The following is a 15,630-nucleotide window of genomic DNA, read 5'->3' on the forward strand; positions in this document are numbered from 1 at the left end:
CCACTGTTTTGCCACTGCTTTGTCAATATTGACCGATGGCGTTATTATACTGAACCCGATTTTACAATCTTACACACCCAATACTGGACATCCAAGTGGGAGACTGTCTGTGTGCCTCTATCAATGAGGGTGAACATTGATAGAGAGCAGACACTACAATGCTCTGGGCGGAAATTAGCTTTGCAATAGTGCAAAGCTCTGCGATTTACAAAAAAAAAAAAGGTATTTTGGATGCTTTGGTCCCTTTACACGGGTTTGCATTATAGCACAAGCTGCTTATCAACTCTGAAGTTTTATAAACTAACAATAGAGACTGATAAATCTATTGATTATATCAACAGACCCCGCTGTCATGTCGGATTTTATCGAAAGTGAAGCAGAGGAATCTGAGGAGGAATTATTTGAGAGGTCTGATGAGCGGAATAAAGCACAGAGACATGGGGAGGAACATGATGGTAAGGTCAATCTATGCATAGCTTGTGATAATTTTTAGTGCACACAGTTGTGTCCATATGGCAGTACGTTTGTATGATACTACAAGATACTGAATGAAAGATGAAACAAGCCTTTTGGAATTTGGCTTTCTGGTATTTCAGAACATTTTCATTAATCGTAGAAATACTAGATTTTGTTTTTAGGGTTACTTCTATTGCCTATTGGCAATGAGGTGTGTCATTCACTACCTGGTTTGGTATGATGCAGTATAAGCCTGCCTAAACTGATGCACTGGCAGTCTACCTTACATAAACTTAATTGACCTCTACAGATGAGGAGGAGGAAGAGGAAAATGCAGAGGATCAAGATGAACACGGAAACCTTCGAGATCTAATCGATGATGGCGTGGATAGAGATGGTGATGAAGAGGAGGAAGACGAAGGCAAGCAGGACAGAGAGGCAGAAAGTGACTCTGATGAAGAAATAGGACACCGCAAAAGGAAGCGGAGTTAGTGTCTCCTCATGCCACGGTCACATATGTCAGTAGAGCCTTCCATCGTTGTACTGATGATAATTTATGTCTATCTACAGGTTATGATGATCGCTTAGATGATGATGACATTGACCTCATTGAAGAGAATCTTGGAGTTAAAGTGAAAAGGGTAATTTTACACCTATGTACTCTTATGTAAAACGAAAAGGGATTGTCATCACTGTGTCTACCTAGGTGAAAAATGTAATCATATTCTGCCATTTTCACCGCCATTACATATTTTCTCATTCTCCCTTACTTCAGCAAAAGTTCAGACGTTTACGTGACATGTCTGATGATGAGGATGAGGAGGGAAATGATGATGTCAGAGAGGCCCATGAGAAGGATATGATAGCCGATGAGATCTTCATGGGGTCAAGTGGCCTGGATGATGTTGAGGCAGCTGTGGAGGTGCCTTTACGTCCTGAGGATGATGATGAGGAAGATGATGAGGAATCTGGTATGAAGATCCTTCATGATTAATAGTTGTTTCTAATTTTCATGCTGCACAAAAACTCCTCTGTTCTAAATCCCTTTACTTCTTTGTCCACTTGCTGCACCCAGATACCCAGTTAAAATTCTTATATAGGCTTTTCAAGATGTTCTCAGACACACTGTTCCCTACATTCAGAGTTACATTTTTCTCATTTTTTTCGTGTGAGCATTCCACCAAGTTAGTTGTTTCCATCTGTGCCTAACCTGAAAAAAGACATCCTTGTCTTATGAATTCTCAGATATTGATGACTTCATTGTGGATGATGATGGTCAACCGCTGAAGAAACCTAAATGGAGAAAGAAGTTGCCAGGTTACACAGATGCGTGAGTGAATCAGACATGAACGTCCCCCTGGAACTTCAGTCAAAAGCTAATATTTTTTCGGCGCTCTCATTGGGTGTGTGTGCCCTCTCATTATATATTACAAACTTTTCCACAGAGCTCTTCAGGAGGCCCAGGAGATATTTGGAGGGGATTTCGACTTTGCGGATTTTGACATTGAAGCCTATGATGATGTTGAAGATGAGGAAGAGGATGCTGAAGAGGAGTCCTGGGACCGACCTAAAAAACAGGCCAAGAAGAGGACAGGCCGTCGTAGCATTTTTGACATCTATGAGCCGAGCGAGCTGGAGAGCAGTCACATGACTGACCAGGACAATGAGATCCGATCCACAGACATGCCGGAGAGGTTCCAGGTGCAATATCTCCACTGTGATATTTTGATATTTTTACACTGTGTATGAGAAAAAATTTTTGTGAGGCTGCAGGATCAAGGGAATATAATGTCAGTAAATGTAAGTGAGTGGGCTGTTGTCTATAGCTTTAATTGTAGTAACCTGACCACGGTGTTTTTTCTGGTTGTAGTTGCGATCCATTCCTGTTAAGTCTGCAGAGGATGATGAGCTAGAGGAGGAGGCTGAATGGATATACAGAAATGCCTTCTCCACTCCAACCATTTCTATGCAGGTGAAGCTGCAAGAGTTAAGAATGATTCAGCATATATACTCAAAGCTGCTTCTTAAAGCTGGCTATTTTGTTATTCACATTTAGGAATTCACTCTAATTTGCTTTTATCAGGAGAGTGCCGAATACTTGGAAAGAGGCCCAACTACCAACTTCAGCAGAAAAGGTCCCAGCATGATCCAAAAGATCAAAGAGGCTTTGAATTTTATGAGGAACCAACACTTCGAGGTTTTTTTTTAACTTTTACATCTTCGCAGGGCAAAGATTGGTCATTCGATTTTATTTCCAGCATCCAAATTGATTCCAAAAAACCACTCTGACTGCGCCTCTAGGTTCCATTCATTGCATTCTACAGGAAAGAGTATGTGGAGCCGGAGCTCAATATAAATGACCTGTGGAAAGCGTGGCAGTGGGATGAAAAGGTAATTAATTACTCATACCTCATTTCCATCTAGTTACATAACAAAAATCTGTGTTCAGCCTAACTCCTGCTCAACTGTTCTTTGTTTTTGTTTTTTTAATAGTGGACACAGCTGAGAACCCGTAAACAGAATCTGACCCGCCTTTTCCAAAGAATGCAGGCCTTCCAGTTTGAGCAGATCTCAGCAGATCCAGATAAACCACTGTCTGATGGCATCCGCCCTCTTGACACTGCAGATCTGGAAAGGTATGGGCATGTCCAAATTTTTACCAACAACTGTTTTTATCCTGGAAAAAAAACAACAATGCAGTCTTTTATTGTGTTTTTTATTCCAAATGTGGCTGGTGTAGTGGGTGAATATGTGACTGTAATGAATGATTTTGCCTAGGTTAAAGAATGTCCAGTCTAGTGATGAACTGAGCGATGTCTACAACCACTTCCTCCTATACTATGGCCGAGACATACCAAAGATGCAAAATGCGGCCAAGTCCAGCTTGAAGAAAATGAAAAAGAACAAAGGAGTGGATGAAGCGAGTAGGTTTCAGTTCTTGCTTTTGCTGTTCAGATTCTTGGCCAGTATTATCGACCAACACTTACTGTGAACACATCCATGTCACATCTTTCATTCTCAGGAGAGCAGGAGCAAGAGAAACAGAATCGGGAGGAAGATGAGGAGGAGACGCAGCTTAAAGGGCCTGACCTGAAACTTGCATCTCGGAGGGACATGTACAGTATCTGCCAAAGTGCTGGTCTTGGTGAGTATGTCACAATATTTGTCCCCTTGATGTTATTTTCTTCAGACATTTTAGGCAACTGAAAATTTGGTGTTCAGTATTCAAATCTGTGCCATTCACTTCCTTGCACTCCTTAAGGATGTAAAATAAAATAAATCAGGGAGTAATAATGATCTCATGTGAAAATTCAGGTCAGTTTTATACGGTAGGATGATTTGTGTGATGGACACAAATTCTTATTAGTGCAGTGTGTGACTGGTGGATAGTTGAGAGCCATGCCGATTTTTTGAAGGTGTTAAGCACTAGCTTTTTGCCCTCTGTGCTGAATATATGTAGCATTTTCTAATTCTTTTACTCTTTTCCCAACTTTGATATACACTGATTCGAGATTAGCCTAGATCCCTGGATGCTCTTGTTTTTTTATACAGTCTTAGTCTTTCTAAATTAGAACAGCATATTATTTGTGTACATTCTGTCAAACGTCCCAACCATTTAAATTCCTCTTATTTGCAAAGTTGATGAACATTCATGTGCATTCAAGTTCCACAACTATTTTCTATTTTTCACTTCTCTACCATCCCGTCAGATGGCCTCGCAAAAAAGTTTGGTCTTACGCCAGAGCAGTTTGGAGAGAATCTGCGTGACAGTTACCAGCGCCATGAGACAGAACAGTTTCCTGCAGAGCCTCTGGAGCTGGCAAAGGACTATATCTGCAGGTCAGTTAGACATTGCTTACTACTACTACCACTACTACTACTACTACTACTTTTGGCTGCTCCTGTTAGGGATTGCCACAGCAGATCATCTGTTTCCATTTCTTCCTGTCTTCTGCATCTTCCTCTGTCACACCAGCCACCTGCATGTCTTCCCTCACCACACCCATAAACCTCCTCTTTGGCCTTCCTCGTTTCCTCTTCCCTGGCAGCTCCATCTTCAGCATCCTTCTCCCAATATACCCAGCATCTCTCCTCCACACATGCCCAAGCCATCTCAATCTTGCCTCTCTTGCTTTGTCTCCAAACCGTCCAACTTGAGCGGTCACTCTAATATAATCGTTCTTAATCCTGTCCTTCTTCGTCACTCCTAATGAAAATCTTAGCATCTTCAACTCTGCCACCTCCAGCTCCGCCTCCTGTCTTTTCGTCAGTGCCACTGTCTCCAAACCATATAACATAGTAGCTGGTCTCACAACCATCTTGTAAACATTCCCTTTAACTCTTGCTGGTACCCTTCTGTCGCAAATCACTCCTGACACTCTTCTCCACCCACTTCACCCTGCATGCACTTTCTTCTTCACCTCTCCTCTGCACTTTCTGTTACTTTGGACAGTTGACCCCAAGTATTTAAACTCATATGCCTTCGTCACCTCTACTCTTTGCATCCTCACCATTCCATTGCCCTCCCTCTCATTCACGCATAGGTATTCCATCTTGCTCCTACTGACTTTCATTCCTCTTCTCTCCAGTGCATACCTCCACCTCTCCAGGTTCTCCTCAACCTGCACCCTACTCTCGCTACAGATCACAATGTCATCCGCAAACATCATAGTCCATGGAGACTCAGACATTGCCTGTGCCGTGTTATTGATGCCATGCTCATTTTGTCATCGTAAATATACTTTTCATTTGCTTCTTTCTAACACTACAAAACTATATCCTCTTTCTGTCTCTACACAGTCAGTTCAGTACAGCAGAGGCAGTTCTTGAGGGCACACGTTACATGGTGGCCATGCAGATAGCACGGGAGCCCCTGGTCAGACATGTACTGCGACAGACCTTCCAAGAGAGGGCCAAAATCAACATCAAACCCACCAAGAAAGGCAGAAAGGTACACCGTAAATAAATACTAATGGATTTAGTGAATAATCTTGTCATAATCACGTGTAATTTAGATGCATGCTATTTTTAATGACCTTGATCTGCAGTTTGGTAACTATTATTTTGAAGATATTTTGATACACACTTTTAAATAAGCAGGTAAAAAGCAGCAGCATCTTTTGTACATGCCCCATTTTAGGTTAGCCAAAGTATTTTAACCGGATTACATCTTTCAGAGTTGTGCTATATTGTATCATATAGCAGCACTGTGTAGACCTCACAAATTAAATCTTAAAATACTTTATTTTATTTCAATAATATCTCTGTCTTAGCTTTTGTAAATATCATACCCTCTATATTCCAGGAGATTAAACCTCAAGTTGAACAAAAGTTATTTCAACAAGTATTTTTCATCATGTAGAGATATTGCCTCTTGTATTAATGATTTCGGTGTAATATGGTATGTGTGGTATCTGAATAACTACAAGCTCTACCTTTCTGTGCCTTCTCAATTCACAACGTCAAAACCTTGCTCAAAGGGCGTCCAGGTAGCGTAGCGGTCTATTCCGTTGCCTACCAACACAGGGATCGGCAGTTTGAATTCCCGTGTTACCTCCGGTTTGGTAGGGCGTCCCTACAGACGCGATTGGCCGTGGCTGCGGGTGGGGAGCCGGATGTGGGTATGTGTCCTGGTTGCTGCACTAACACCTCCTCTGGTCGGTCGGGGCGCCTGTTCAGGGGAGAGGGCGAGAGGGGGAACTGGGGTGAATAGCGGGATTCTCCCACGTGCTACGTCCCCCTGGCGAAACTCCTCACTGTCAGGTGAAAAGAAGGGCTACTCCACATGTATCAGAGGAAGCATGTGGTAGTCTGCAGCCCTCCCTGGATCAGCAGAGGGGGTGGAGCAGAGACTGGGACAGCTTGGAAGAGTGGGGTAATTGGCCAGATGCAATTGGGGAGAAAAAAAATTGGAAAAAAAAAACCTTGCTCAAGGCGTTGTATGTGATTTGATGTCCCATCTATAAAGTATTCTGATTCTGATCTGTTTATCTTACAGGATATAGATGAGGCTCATTATGGCTACTCCTTCAAGTACCTAAAAAATAAGCCAGTGAAGGAGTTGAATGGAGATCAGTTCCTTAGGATGTGTCAAGCAGAGGAAGAGGGACTGCTCACCATCAGCATCTGTATTGACCTGATCGGAGTGAAGGGGTGAGGCCTACTAGTTTTTCATAAATGTGAATGTATAAATACGCTAATGCCTTGGATCAGCATTTCACAATCAGTCTGTTGTGGCCTCAGAACAATTAGAAGCAGTTATTTCTGTGACTGCTATCACGAAAAAACAATTTCAACTATTGGTTACCTCCAGAACTCAGCCCTGCAAGACTGATAAGATAGCCATATGTTCTCATGTCTGAGAGGTGGTTTATTATTTCCACTATCATGGTGTGGTAATAGTTACATAGTCATCAAAAGATAAAGAAAGTCACATTCGGGGTGAGGCCCTTCTCTCTACATGCCGCCTATCAAATGTCAGCACAGTGTAAAGTACAATAGAAAACAATTTCCTAAAAATCATATCCTTTATTGAAAAGCGTGTTATCAATCGTATTTAATTATTAAAAAGAGAGAACAGTTTTATCATGTTAAGAAAAATATTTTTCTTTGAAAACTGAATTTTGAATTTCTTTTAATTGAAATTTGAATTTGGTACATTTGGTTCTGTATTTTCCCTTAATATATTTTATTTTGAACAAAAATAAGAGCTGCAAATTATATGTCACTGCAGTTATCCACAACTTACAGGTTGGTTTTCTTTTTGGATTGTTCACAGAAAGAGCAACAGTAAATAACTTGCAATGTAGTCCGCAGGCTATCTTTAGATCAAGTACAAATTTAGTTACCAATGTTAAACTTGGTGAGAATCTTTGTGTTGTTCATAGAGCCATTTCTGTATCCTTACTGGGCAGGTATGGAGACCAAACTTACTTTGAGGAGATCAAGCAATTTTACTACAGAGATGAGTTCAGCCACCAGGTCCAAGAGTGGAATAGGCAGCGCACCCTGGCCATCGAACGTTCCCTCAAGCAGTTTCTGTACCCACAGATGGCTAAAGAGCTGAAGAGCAAGCTGATTTCTGAGGCAAAAGAAAACATTACCAAGGTATGAGCATGCTCTCCAACAGATCTCCATCATATTAGCTGACCAACAAGATTTGCAGCTACTCTGTATAATGGGAATGAATACTAAAGTCATTGCTGTTGTTACTATTTCAGTTTGAAAACCTTTTTTTCTTTCCTTTTCATTGTCACTTTGGTATTGATAACTTCTCTTCTTATTCTGGCATTGACTTTCCAAAGCAGGCGGCTCAGAGCATTGATGTATATTGAGCCCACAGTATTATGATAGTGGTTGCCACCCCTCAGGCCTGCAGCAGAAAGCTGTATAACTGGCTGAAGGTGGCGCCCTATCGTCCTGACCAGCAAATGGATGAGGAGGAAGATGAGGACCTAATGGCTGAATCCCAAAGCAAGGGGGTCCGTGTCCTGGGAGTGGCCTTTGCATCTAGCAGGTAGGTTATGGTGCTCCCATCTTTAACTCTTTAAACGCTGTCTCGTTGGCTTTCTCTCTATGGCTTCAACTATGCAGAGACATACTTTATCTTTCTGTGTTGCCTCAGAGACACCCCAGTATTCTGCGCTCTAGTGAATGGTGATGGTGAGATGGGGGATTTCCTGAGGCTCCCTTACTTTCTGAAGAGGAGAAATGCATGGAGAGAGGATGAACGAGAGAAGAAGGTGATCTCTCTTGAATTATAATCTTGTGCATTACATGATTCTAAGTAAGACTTCATTACCAGTGACAATTCTGTGGGAAATTTGTATTAGCTCCAAGATATCGACAGCCTCAAAAAGTTCCTGAATAGCAAGAAGCCTCACATCATTGCTGTAGGGGGAGAGAACAGGTAAGTCCCCCTATATTCAATTTTTTCCCTCTTTCTTCTCTGACTGAGGTGTAAAGACTTCTGCAAAAATTATTTTCTTGTATTTTTTTGTGTGTCCCACATGCTGCAACCCAGGGATGCCCAGTTGATTATCGATGACATAAAGCGCACCATCAGTGAGCTGGAGCAGGAGGCCTCTTTTCCTCCCATAGCAGTGGAACTGGTTGACAATGACCTTGCCATTCTCTACATGAACAGCAAGAAGTCAGAGGTCAACCGACACAATGCCACTTAATCTGAAATTACATTCCTCCACCGCATAAACTTCTTTGTATTCTGTCTCTGACTGTCTATGTTCTATCTTTTGGTGTCTGTCTTTCTCCATCTCTCTCTTTCTAGAGTCAGACTTTTGTCTAAAATCCCCTATGTTTAATATCCAGGCGGATTACCGGGATTACCCTCCCCTTTTGAGACAAGCTGTGTCCTTGGCCAGAAAGATCCAAGACCCTCTGGTGGAGTATGCACAGGTGTGCAGCAGCGATGAGGACATCCTGTGTCTGAAGCTCCATCCCCTTCAAGTAATTATATCTGGCCATAATGTTACATTATAAAGATACTAATGGTCATTTTACAACCTTGGTGTGTGGATACGTAGATAACTGTTGCTCTCCAGATTGTTCCTGTCTAATTACTCATTATGCTAGTACACAGATACAGATATACAGTACAGCCCACACTAAGTGTCAAAGTAAGAATATCTTTTATTTGCCAAGCTGGATTCACAAGAATGTTGACTCAGTCATTTGATGGTGATACACTGCATTGATATGGTTACCCACTGCAGACTGATATACAGTATATTGTACAAAGGCTTATGAGATCACTTGTATATTGACATTTTTTTATTTGTGTTGCACTTTTCAAAACAATGGTTACAAAGTTCTTTTCAAAAAACAAGCATTACCAACTGTTCCTGACAAGTACAATAGTTCAAATTGTTATAGAACAAATAAAAACAAAGAATATTAAAAAACTGGATTATTCTTATGCTTCCATTTAGGATTTGCTGGTAAAGGAGGATATTATTCTTATACTTCCATTTAGGATTTGGTGGTGAAGGAGGATTTGCTGAATGCCCTGCAGTGTGAGTTCATTAACCGGGTCAACGAGGTTGGTGTGGATGTGAACAGAGCCATGGCCCACCCCTACACCCACAGTTTAGTCCAGCACATCTGTGGCCTGGGTCCTAGGAAAGGAGCCCATCTTTTGAAGGTAAAATGGCAACCAGGCCAAAGTGTCCCATGTTTTGCCTCAGTCAAGTATTTAACCTGCTCTAGTGAGCAAATAGGGAAAATGGGTTTTATGTTTCAGGTCCTGAAGCAGAACAATGCCCGATTAGAAAATCGTACTCAGCTGGTCACTATGTGTCACATGGGTCCCAAAGTCTTCATCAACTGTGCTGGATTCATTAAGATTGATACAGCCTCTCTGGGAGACAGGTCAGATGTAGTGCTGTATGTTAAGCAATATAAAGGTCCAGAGATTTCTTAACAAAAAAAAAATCTGTGTACCTTGTGGTATATAATACACCTAACTTAACAGCTAACTTAAAAGCTAGTCATTTACATAATCAGTAAAACATGCTCTTTTTGTTGGGGAAATATTTTTATTTACATTTCAACAGTGTAGCAGGTTTTCACAAGATTCTTATTTTGCACCTTTGCAAAAACCAAATATGTGTTTATACTCTGACAGACCTTAAATTGTCCAGTATCCCCTCTCTGCAGCACTGACTCCTACATTGAGGTTCTGGATGGCTCACGGGTTCACCCTGAGACGTATGAGTGGGCGAGAAAGATGGCTGTGGATGCTTTGGAGTATGATGAATCTGCTGAGGATGCCAACCCCGCTGGAGCTCTGGAAGAGATCTTGGAAAACCCGGAACGGCTGAAAGATTTGGACCTGGATGCCTTTGCAGAGGAGCTTGAGAGGCAGGTCAGTGTGAATAATGAAACAGTGCTGCAACACTGTGACTTGATGTCGATAACTTTCAGTAACTAAGAATAATTCATTTGTCTAACACTCTGCGTTCTATAGGGCTATGGAAATAAGGGTATCACTCTTTACGACATCCGTGCCGAGCTGAGTTGCAGATACAAGGATTTGAGGTCGACCTACAGAGCCCCTAATACAGAGGAGATCTTCAACTTGATCACTAAGGAGACCCCAGAGACTTTCTACATAGGTAGTGATGTTGATAGAAACTCATTGACACCTCAACCTCATTTCATAACTGTATGTGTTTAAATCTGATCATGGGATGAATCTCAGAGCTGTGCAGCAACAGTGTTGGTTGATCCCTCCAGGAAAACTGATTACCAGCATTGTGACAGGAATTGCTCACCGGCGCCCGCAGGGCGAGAGCTATGACCAAGCAATAAGGAACGATGAGACAGGTCTGTGGCAGTGCCCATTCTGCCAACAGAACAACTTTCCTGAACTCAGTGAGGTAAGATGCATTTGGTGTGTGTGTGTGTGTGTTACCAAGTACAGTACCTTAAGACTGTTTTACTTATCATGATTATACAATATTGATTGCAAACAATAGTTAACTGCTACATTTGTGGCCTAAAACAGTTTTTGCTCAGACCTTAATAATACAAATTCAGAAAAGAATTTTTGTGGCAGTCACAGTACCAATTACAGAGGTGTGCAAATGATTTTGTCTTTTCTCGCCCAGGTTTGGAATCATTTTGACAGCGGCTCGTGCCCTGGCCAAGCTATAGGGGTACGCTGTCGCTTGGACAATGGGGTCACTGGTTTTGTCCCCACCAAGTTCCTCAGTGACAAATTGGTCAAGCACCCAGAGGAAAGAGTCAAGGTTAGGTTATGAATTTGAATTTTCAGGTGTTATTTGGTGATGGCTTGTATCATATACGGTCATCGTGAAGCTGTGCAATGACACACTGGGCCCCTTTCTAGAATGATCTTAATGGTCCCATGAAATTAAAAATGCACTGTTATCCCTTTCATAGTATGAACTCAGCTTACATCCATTTGATACTGTGCTCTAGAAATGTGCTATTGCCACCAAACAAAATTTACCATCAAATGTTGTTTTATTTTTCTGTTTTTGAGGATAACATTTTTCACTTCCTGACTAGTACAATAATTTTTATTTACCTCATCCTACACTTGCAGACATACACTAACAAAATTAGCCACTGAATTGGGAGCGAGGAAAAGCCAATAACATATCAATGTATGATGATATATGTCACGACGGGGGCTGCGGTGCACTAAATGCTGTAAAGTGTAAATGGTTTTATTTGTAAATCTACCTTAAATACAAATATATCTATTAATTAGAACATATGAGCAATTAAAATGTATGATGGGATGAGAACCATCCACTAGTGATTTATACACAGATTAAGGCTAAGTGAATGAGTAAGTCAATATAGAAATGAGGGAAGGAATTTCCATCATAACGTTATTGCGCTGCAAGTGTATGTTTAGGATTTGCCCACCAGAGGTCGATAGACAACATACCTCTGGGTAACCTGATGGTATGGCGTGTGCTTTTATTTGCAGGTGGGTATGACTGTGCACTGCAGAATCATGAAGATTGACATAGAGAAGCTCAGTGTGGACCTGACCTGTCGTACATCAGACTTGTCAGACAAGAACAATGACTGGAAGCTTCCTAAAGACACCTACTATGACTTTGATTGTGAGAATGAAGACATCAAAAAGGAGGAGGAGGCACGAATGAAACAACACAGAACAAGTTTGTACCAGGAAATGTACATATCATGCATTATTCTAATTGATGAATGCAATAGATGGAATTGTGATTTAAATGTCACTTGCCCTCCTACTTTGTAGCCTACATCAAGAGAGTGATAGCCCACCCCTCCTTCCACAATATCAACTTTAAGCAGGCAGAGAAGATGATGGAGACTATGGACCAGGGAGACCTGATCATCAGACCTAGCAGCAAAGGGGAGAACCACCTGACTGTTACCTGGAAGGTGGCTGAAGGAATTTATCAGCACATTGATGTACGGGAAGAGGGCAAGGAAAATGCCTTCAGTCTTGGACACACACTCTGGATCAACAATGAAGTGAGGCTCTCCAACTGACTGGCTCTCCAGAGGTTCTTGTGCATATAAACAGACTGAGATAGAGATATATCCGATGCTCTCTTCTCATATTTGATATTCTTCTCCTCAGGAATTTGAAGATCTGGATGAAATCACCGCCCGTTATGTTCAACCAATGGCTGCATTTGCTCGCGATCTGCTTGGACACAAATATTTTCAAGAATGCAATGGTGGAGACAGAAAGGGAGTAGTATATTGACAGTATGAATAATTCACAACATCATTAGTGTAAATATATATATATACATATGTACGTGTGTGTGTTTTAATGGCATGCAATGTAATGTAAACTGTCATTCAACACTTCTGCCAGTGAGTAGAGAATCTACAAAAGTTTACAGTGGTGGACCCTTTCAAAACACATTAGTTATAACCTTAACAATCATCAGCAACTGCTTTTCTGAATTACAGAAAATGGAGGACGTCCTGGTGAAAAGCAAGAAGGAGAAGCCCACTTTCATCCCATACTATGTATCTGCCTGCAGAGAGTTACCAGGGAAGTTCCTGCTTGGTTACCAGCCCAGAGGAAAGCCAAGGTTAGTGGGATCTTGCCAACCAACACCCACTCATATTGAGATGTTAATTAGCAGCCATTCATACCAACCAAACATTTCTATAGCTGTAGAAATGCCAGAGATGCACTTGGCTTCACTTCTAGTCGTGTGCTACGGACAAACTAAAGAATCACCTCTAATGCCAGACTTGGCCTCCTCACATCCAAACATAAAATGTATGTCAGGGCAAAGGGGAAGTCATGAAAAGCTCTTTGTTTTTGCTAGAAAAGACGATTTGCCTGCCCCAAAATAACATGATTGGCCTGTATAAATCCATGGAAAGTTTACATTCAGAATTTCATAAACTTGTCCTTCTAAAACTTCTGCCTATGTCTAAGATTTCTGTTTGTGCTACTAGGGCATCTAATCTTACCCGTGCCATTTTACTGGGTAAATCCTTCAACATCCCGAACAATGTTGCATGTACCATACTGTCCAGGGGCATATGAATGTGACCCTTCAATATTAGACACTCTGGCTCAAGGAGTATCCCACAATGCAATGCAAAGAGCTTTTAAGCACAATACATATGTACATTCTCTTCACTTTACAAACTGTAAGATAGGATATTGACATTTGGACTCTGTTTTATAGCTATATTTACGGTCCTGGTCCAGTTTAATTCAGAGTAGCTGGATTCAGATTATCGACCATATTATTATTTAACAGATTACAATAAAATTGCCTTGTTTTTACTTACAGTTATGTCTTTTTGTCATTACTTGCAGTTTTACAACAAATAACTTTGAAAAACTATAAAGTTTTCAAGAGAATTAGCCCATTTTTAGTTATGGTATTTATGGAAAACTCATCAAACCCCTGGTGTGACAAAATATCTTGTTTGACAGGATTGAATTTGTGACCATCACACCTGAGGGGTTCAGATACAGAGCCCAAATTTTCCCCACAGTCAATGGACTCTTCCGCTGGTTCAAGGACCATTACCAGGAGCCCATGCCAGGTCAGAGCCTATGGAGATGTTGCCTACCAATATCTCACAGTTAAACTAGAGGTCCCGTAGACTTTGTATTTAACGAGACACTGTATTCTGTCATCAAACAGGAGTCACCCCAAGCAGCAGCAGTAGAACGCGGACCCCTGCATCCATCAACGCTACGCCGGCCAATATTAACATCGCAGGTTACTGTCTCTCAATTAATACAGTCTGTTTCATATGAGTGGGTTTTAATGGATGCTCGGGTTCCTCGCTTAATGAGGAGCCTGGAGAGAGTATCCCATGGAGTCTGTATCTCTTTGTTTATTTTTCTGCCTGATTTATTCAGATCTGACCAGAGCAGTCAGCGCCCTTCCTCCCAACATGACCTCTCAGATGTTCAATGCCATCGCTGCAGTAACCGGCCAGGGTCAGAACCCTAACACGACTCCTGCCCAGTGGGCCTCTAGCCAATACGCATACAGCGGCAGTAGCACTGGAGGAGGGGGCAGTAGCAGTGCCTATCATGTATGGTTTTTTTTTCTATCATGTATGTTTTAAGATTTGTTCAATGCTACAGTAGACCTCAGTGTTGCCAGTTCAGAAAATGTTTTCACCTGGCCTGCATTTGATGTATATATTGTTTGAAATACACAGGTTTTTGCCACTCCTGCTCAGCAGCCACTTGCTACTCCCCTTTTGACACCGAACTACTCCTACACCACCCCTAGCCAACCACAGAGCATCAACACCCCACAGTATCCAAACAGTACCCCTCAGTCCTCACATGGACACCGCCCTTCCTCCTCCACGCCATCCTCATCCTCCTCTCGCCACAGGACACCACAGTTGCAGCCAAAGTACGTAATTTCTGAGTTTCTGACAAGCCGGTGCATGGTTACAGTATTTATTCATTCATAAAAAAAATAATTCTCGGAGCACTATGGGAGCTGTATTCACTTTTCTTTGATGTCCCATTCCCAAATCATCAGGGCAACTTCACATGCCGCAGTGGACTGGGGCAAGATGGCAGAGCAATGGCTACAGGAGAAGGAGGCAGAGCGCAAGAAGCAGAGACCCAGCAGGATGACACCAAGACCCTCGCCCAGCCCCATGATCGAGAGTACACCCATGTCTATCACCGGAGACGCAACACCGCTGCTGGATGAGATGGATCGCTAAACGAATCCAGTGTTTGTTCAGTTCTTCAACAAGTCCATCCCACAGCCACAACAGAACTGCTAATTACGATAAGGTATAAATGTTTTTTTGGTCTTTGTTTAGTAATTTTTGATTTTTTTTAACCAACTTGGATATGTGAGCTAAATTATTTGTCTTCCCCTAATAATTCAGAATAAGCCAAGAGCTTTCCATTTCTCATTAAAAGGCATTGTCAGTGGAATGTGTAGGAAAACAGTAGCCCTTATTTCCAAAAATGTTTTGACATTCATAGATTTATGTGCAAAACGGAGCCACTTTAAAATCACTCTCCGAATTTGAAACATTTTGTGGACATGTAAAATCGCTTTGCCTGGTAGACACCCCACTTGCAGAGGCAGAAAAAAAAGATATTTGAAGTGCATGATGTGCTCTTGATAATGAATGTAAGATTACAGTAGTCTTGGGAGAGGA

The 15,630-nt window shown here is 41.7% G+C and overlaps 1 protein-coding gene across 1 annotated transcript; it reads left to right on the forward strand.

Annotated features, from left to right (window-relative positions):
• Nucleotides 1–352: 352 nt before the first annotated feature.
• LOC130115979 (transcription elongation factor SPT6-like) lies at nt 353–15,214 on the forward strand. The gene is made up of 36 exons (XM_056283879.1): nt 353–455; nt 767–943; nt 1,027–1,097; nt 1,232–1,427; nt 1,702–1,786; nt 1,902–2,157; nt 2,327–2,428; nt 2,540–2,653; nt 2,758–2,847; nt 2,950–3,092; nt 3,235–3,367; nt 3,487–3,601; nt 4,167–4,296; nt 5,257–5,407; nt 6,455–6,609; nt 7,371–7,563; nt 7,827–7,972; nt 8,081–8,198; nt 8,289–8,365; nt 8,480–8,615; nt 8,785–8,922; nt 9,449–9,616; nt 9,716–9,843; nt 10,132–10,339; nt 10,442–10,589; nt 10,711–10,853; nt 11,085–11,225; nt 11,939–12,134; nt 12,233–12,471; nt 12,581–12,697; nt 12,922–13,046; nt 13,913–14,025; nt 14,127–14,204; nt 14,348–14,526; nt 14,656–14,858; nt 14,991–15,214. Exons 1-36 carry the CDS (start codon nt 353–355, stop codon nt 15,178–15,180), a joined length of 5,205 nt encoding a protein of 1,734 aa, XP_056139854.1. The 3' UTR covers nt 15,181–15,214.
• Nucleotides 15,215–15,630: the final 416 nt, after the last annotated feature.

Source organism: Lampris incognitus, chromosome 7, assembly GCF_029633865.1.
Source record: "Lampris incognitus isolate fLamInc1 chromosome 7, fLamInc1.hap2, whole genome shotgun sequence".
In the NCBI taxonomy this organism is placed as follows: domain Eukaryota; kingdom Metazoa; phylum Chordata; class Actinopteri; order Lampriformes; family Lampridae; genus Lampris; species Lampris incognitus.

Coding starts and splice junctions, on each gene's coding strand:
- LOC130115979 (XM_056283879.1), top strand. CDS start 353: ATGTCGGATTTTATCGAAAGTGAAGCAGAGGAATCTGAGGAGGAATTA. Junction 456..766: donor ACATGGGGAGGAACATGATG/GTAAGGTCAATC, acceptor TGACCTCTACAG/ATGAGGAGGAGGAAGAGGAA. Junction 6,610..7,370: donor GACCTGATCGGAGTGAAGGG/GTGAGGCCTACT, acceptor CTTACTGGGCAG/GTATGGAGACCAAACTTACT.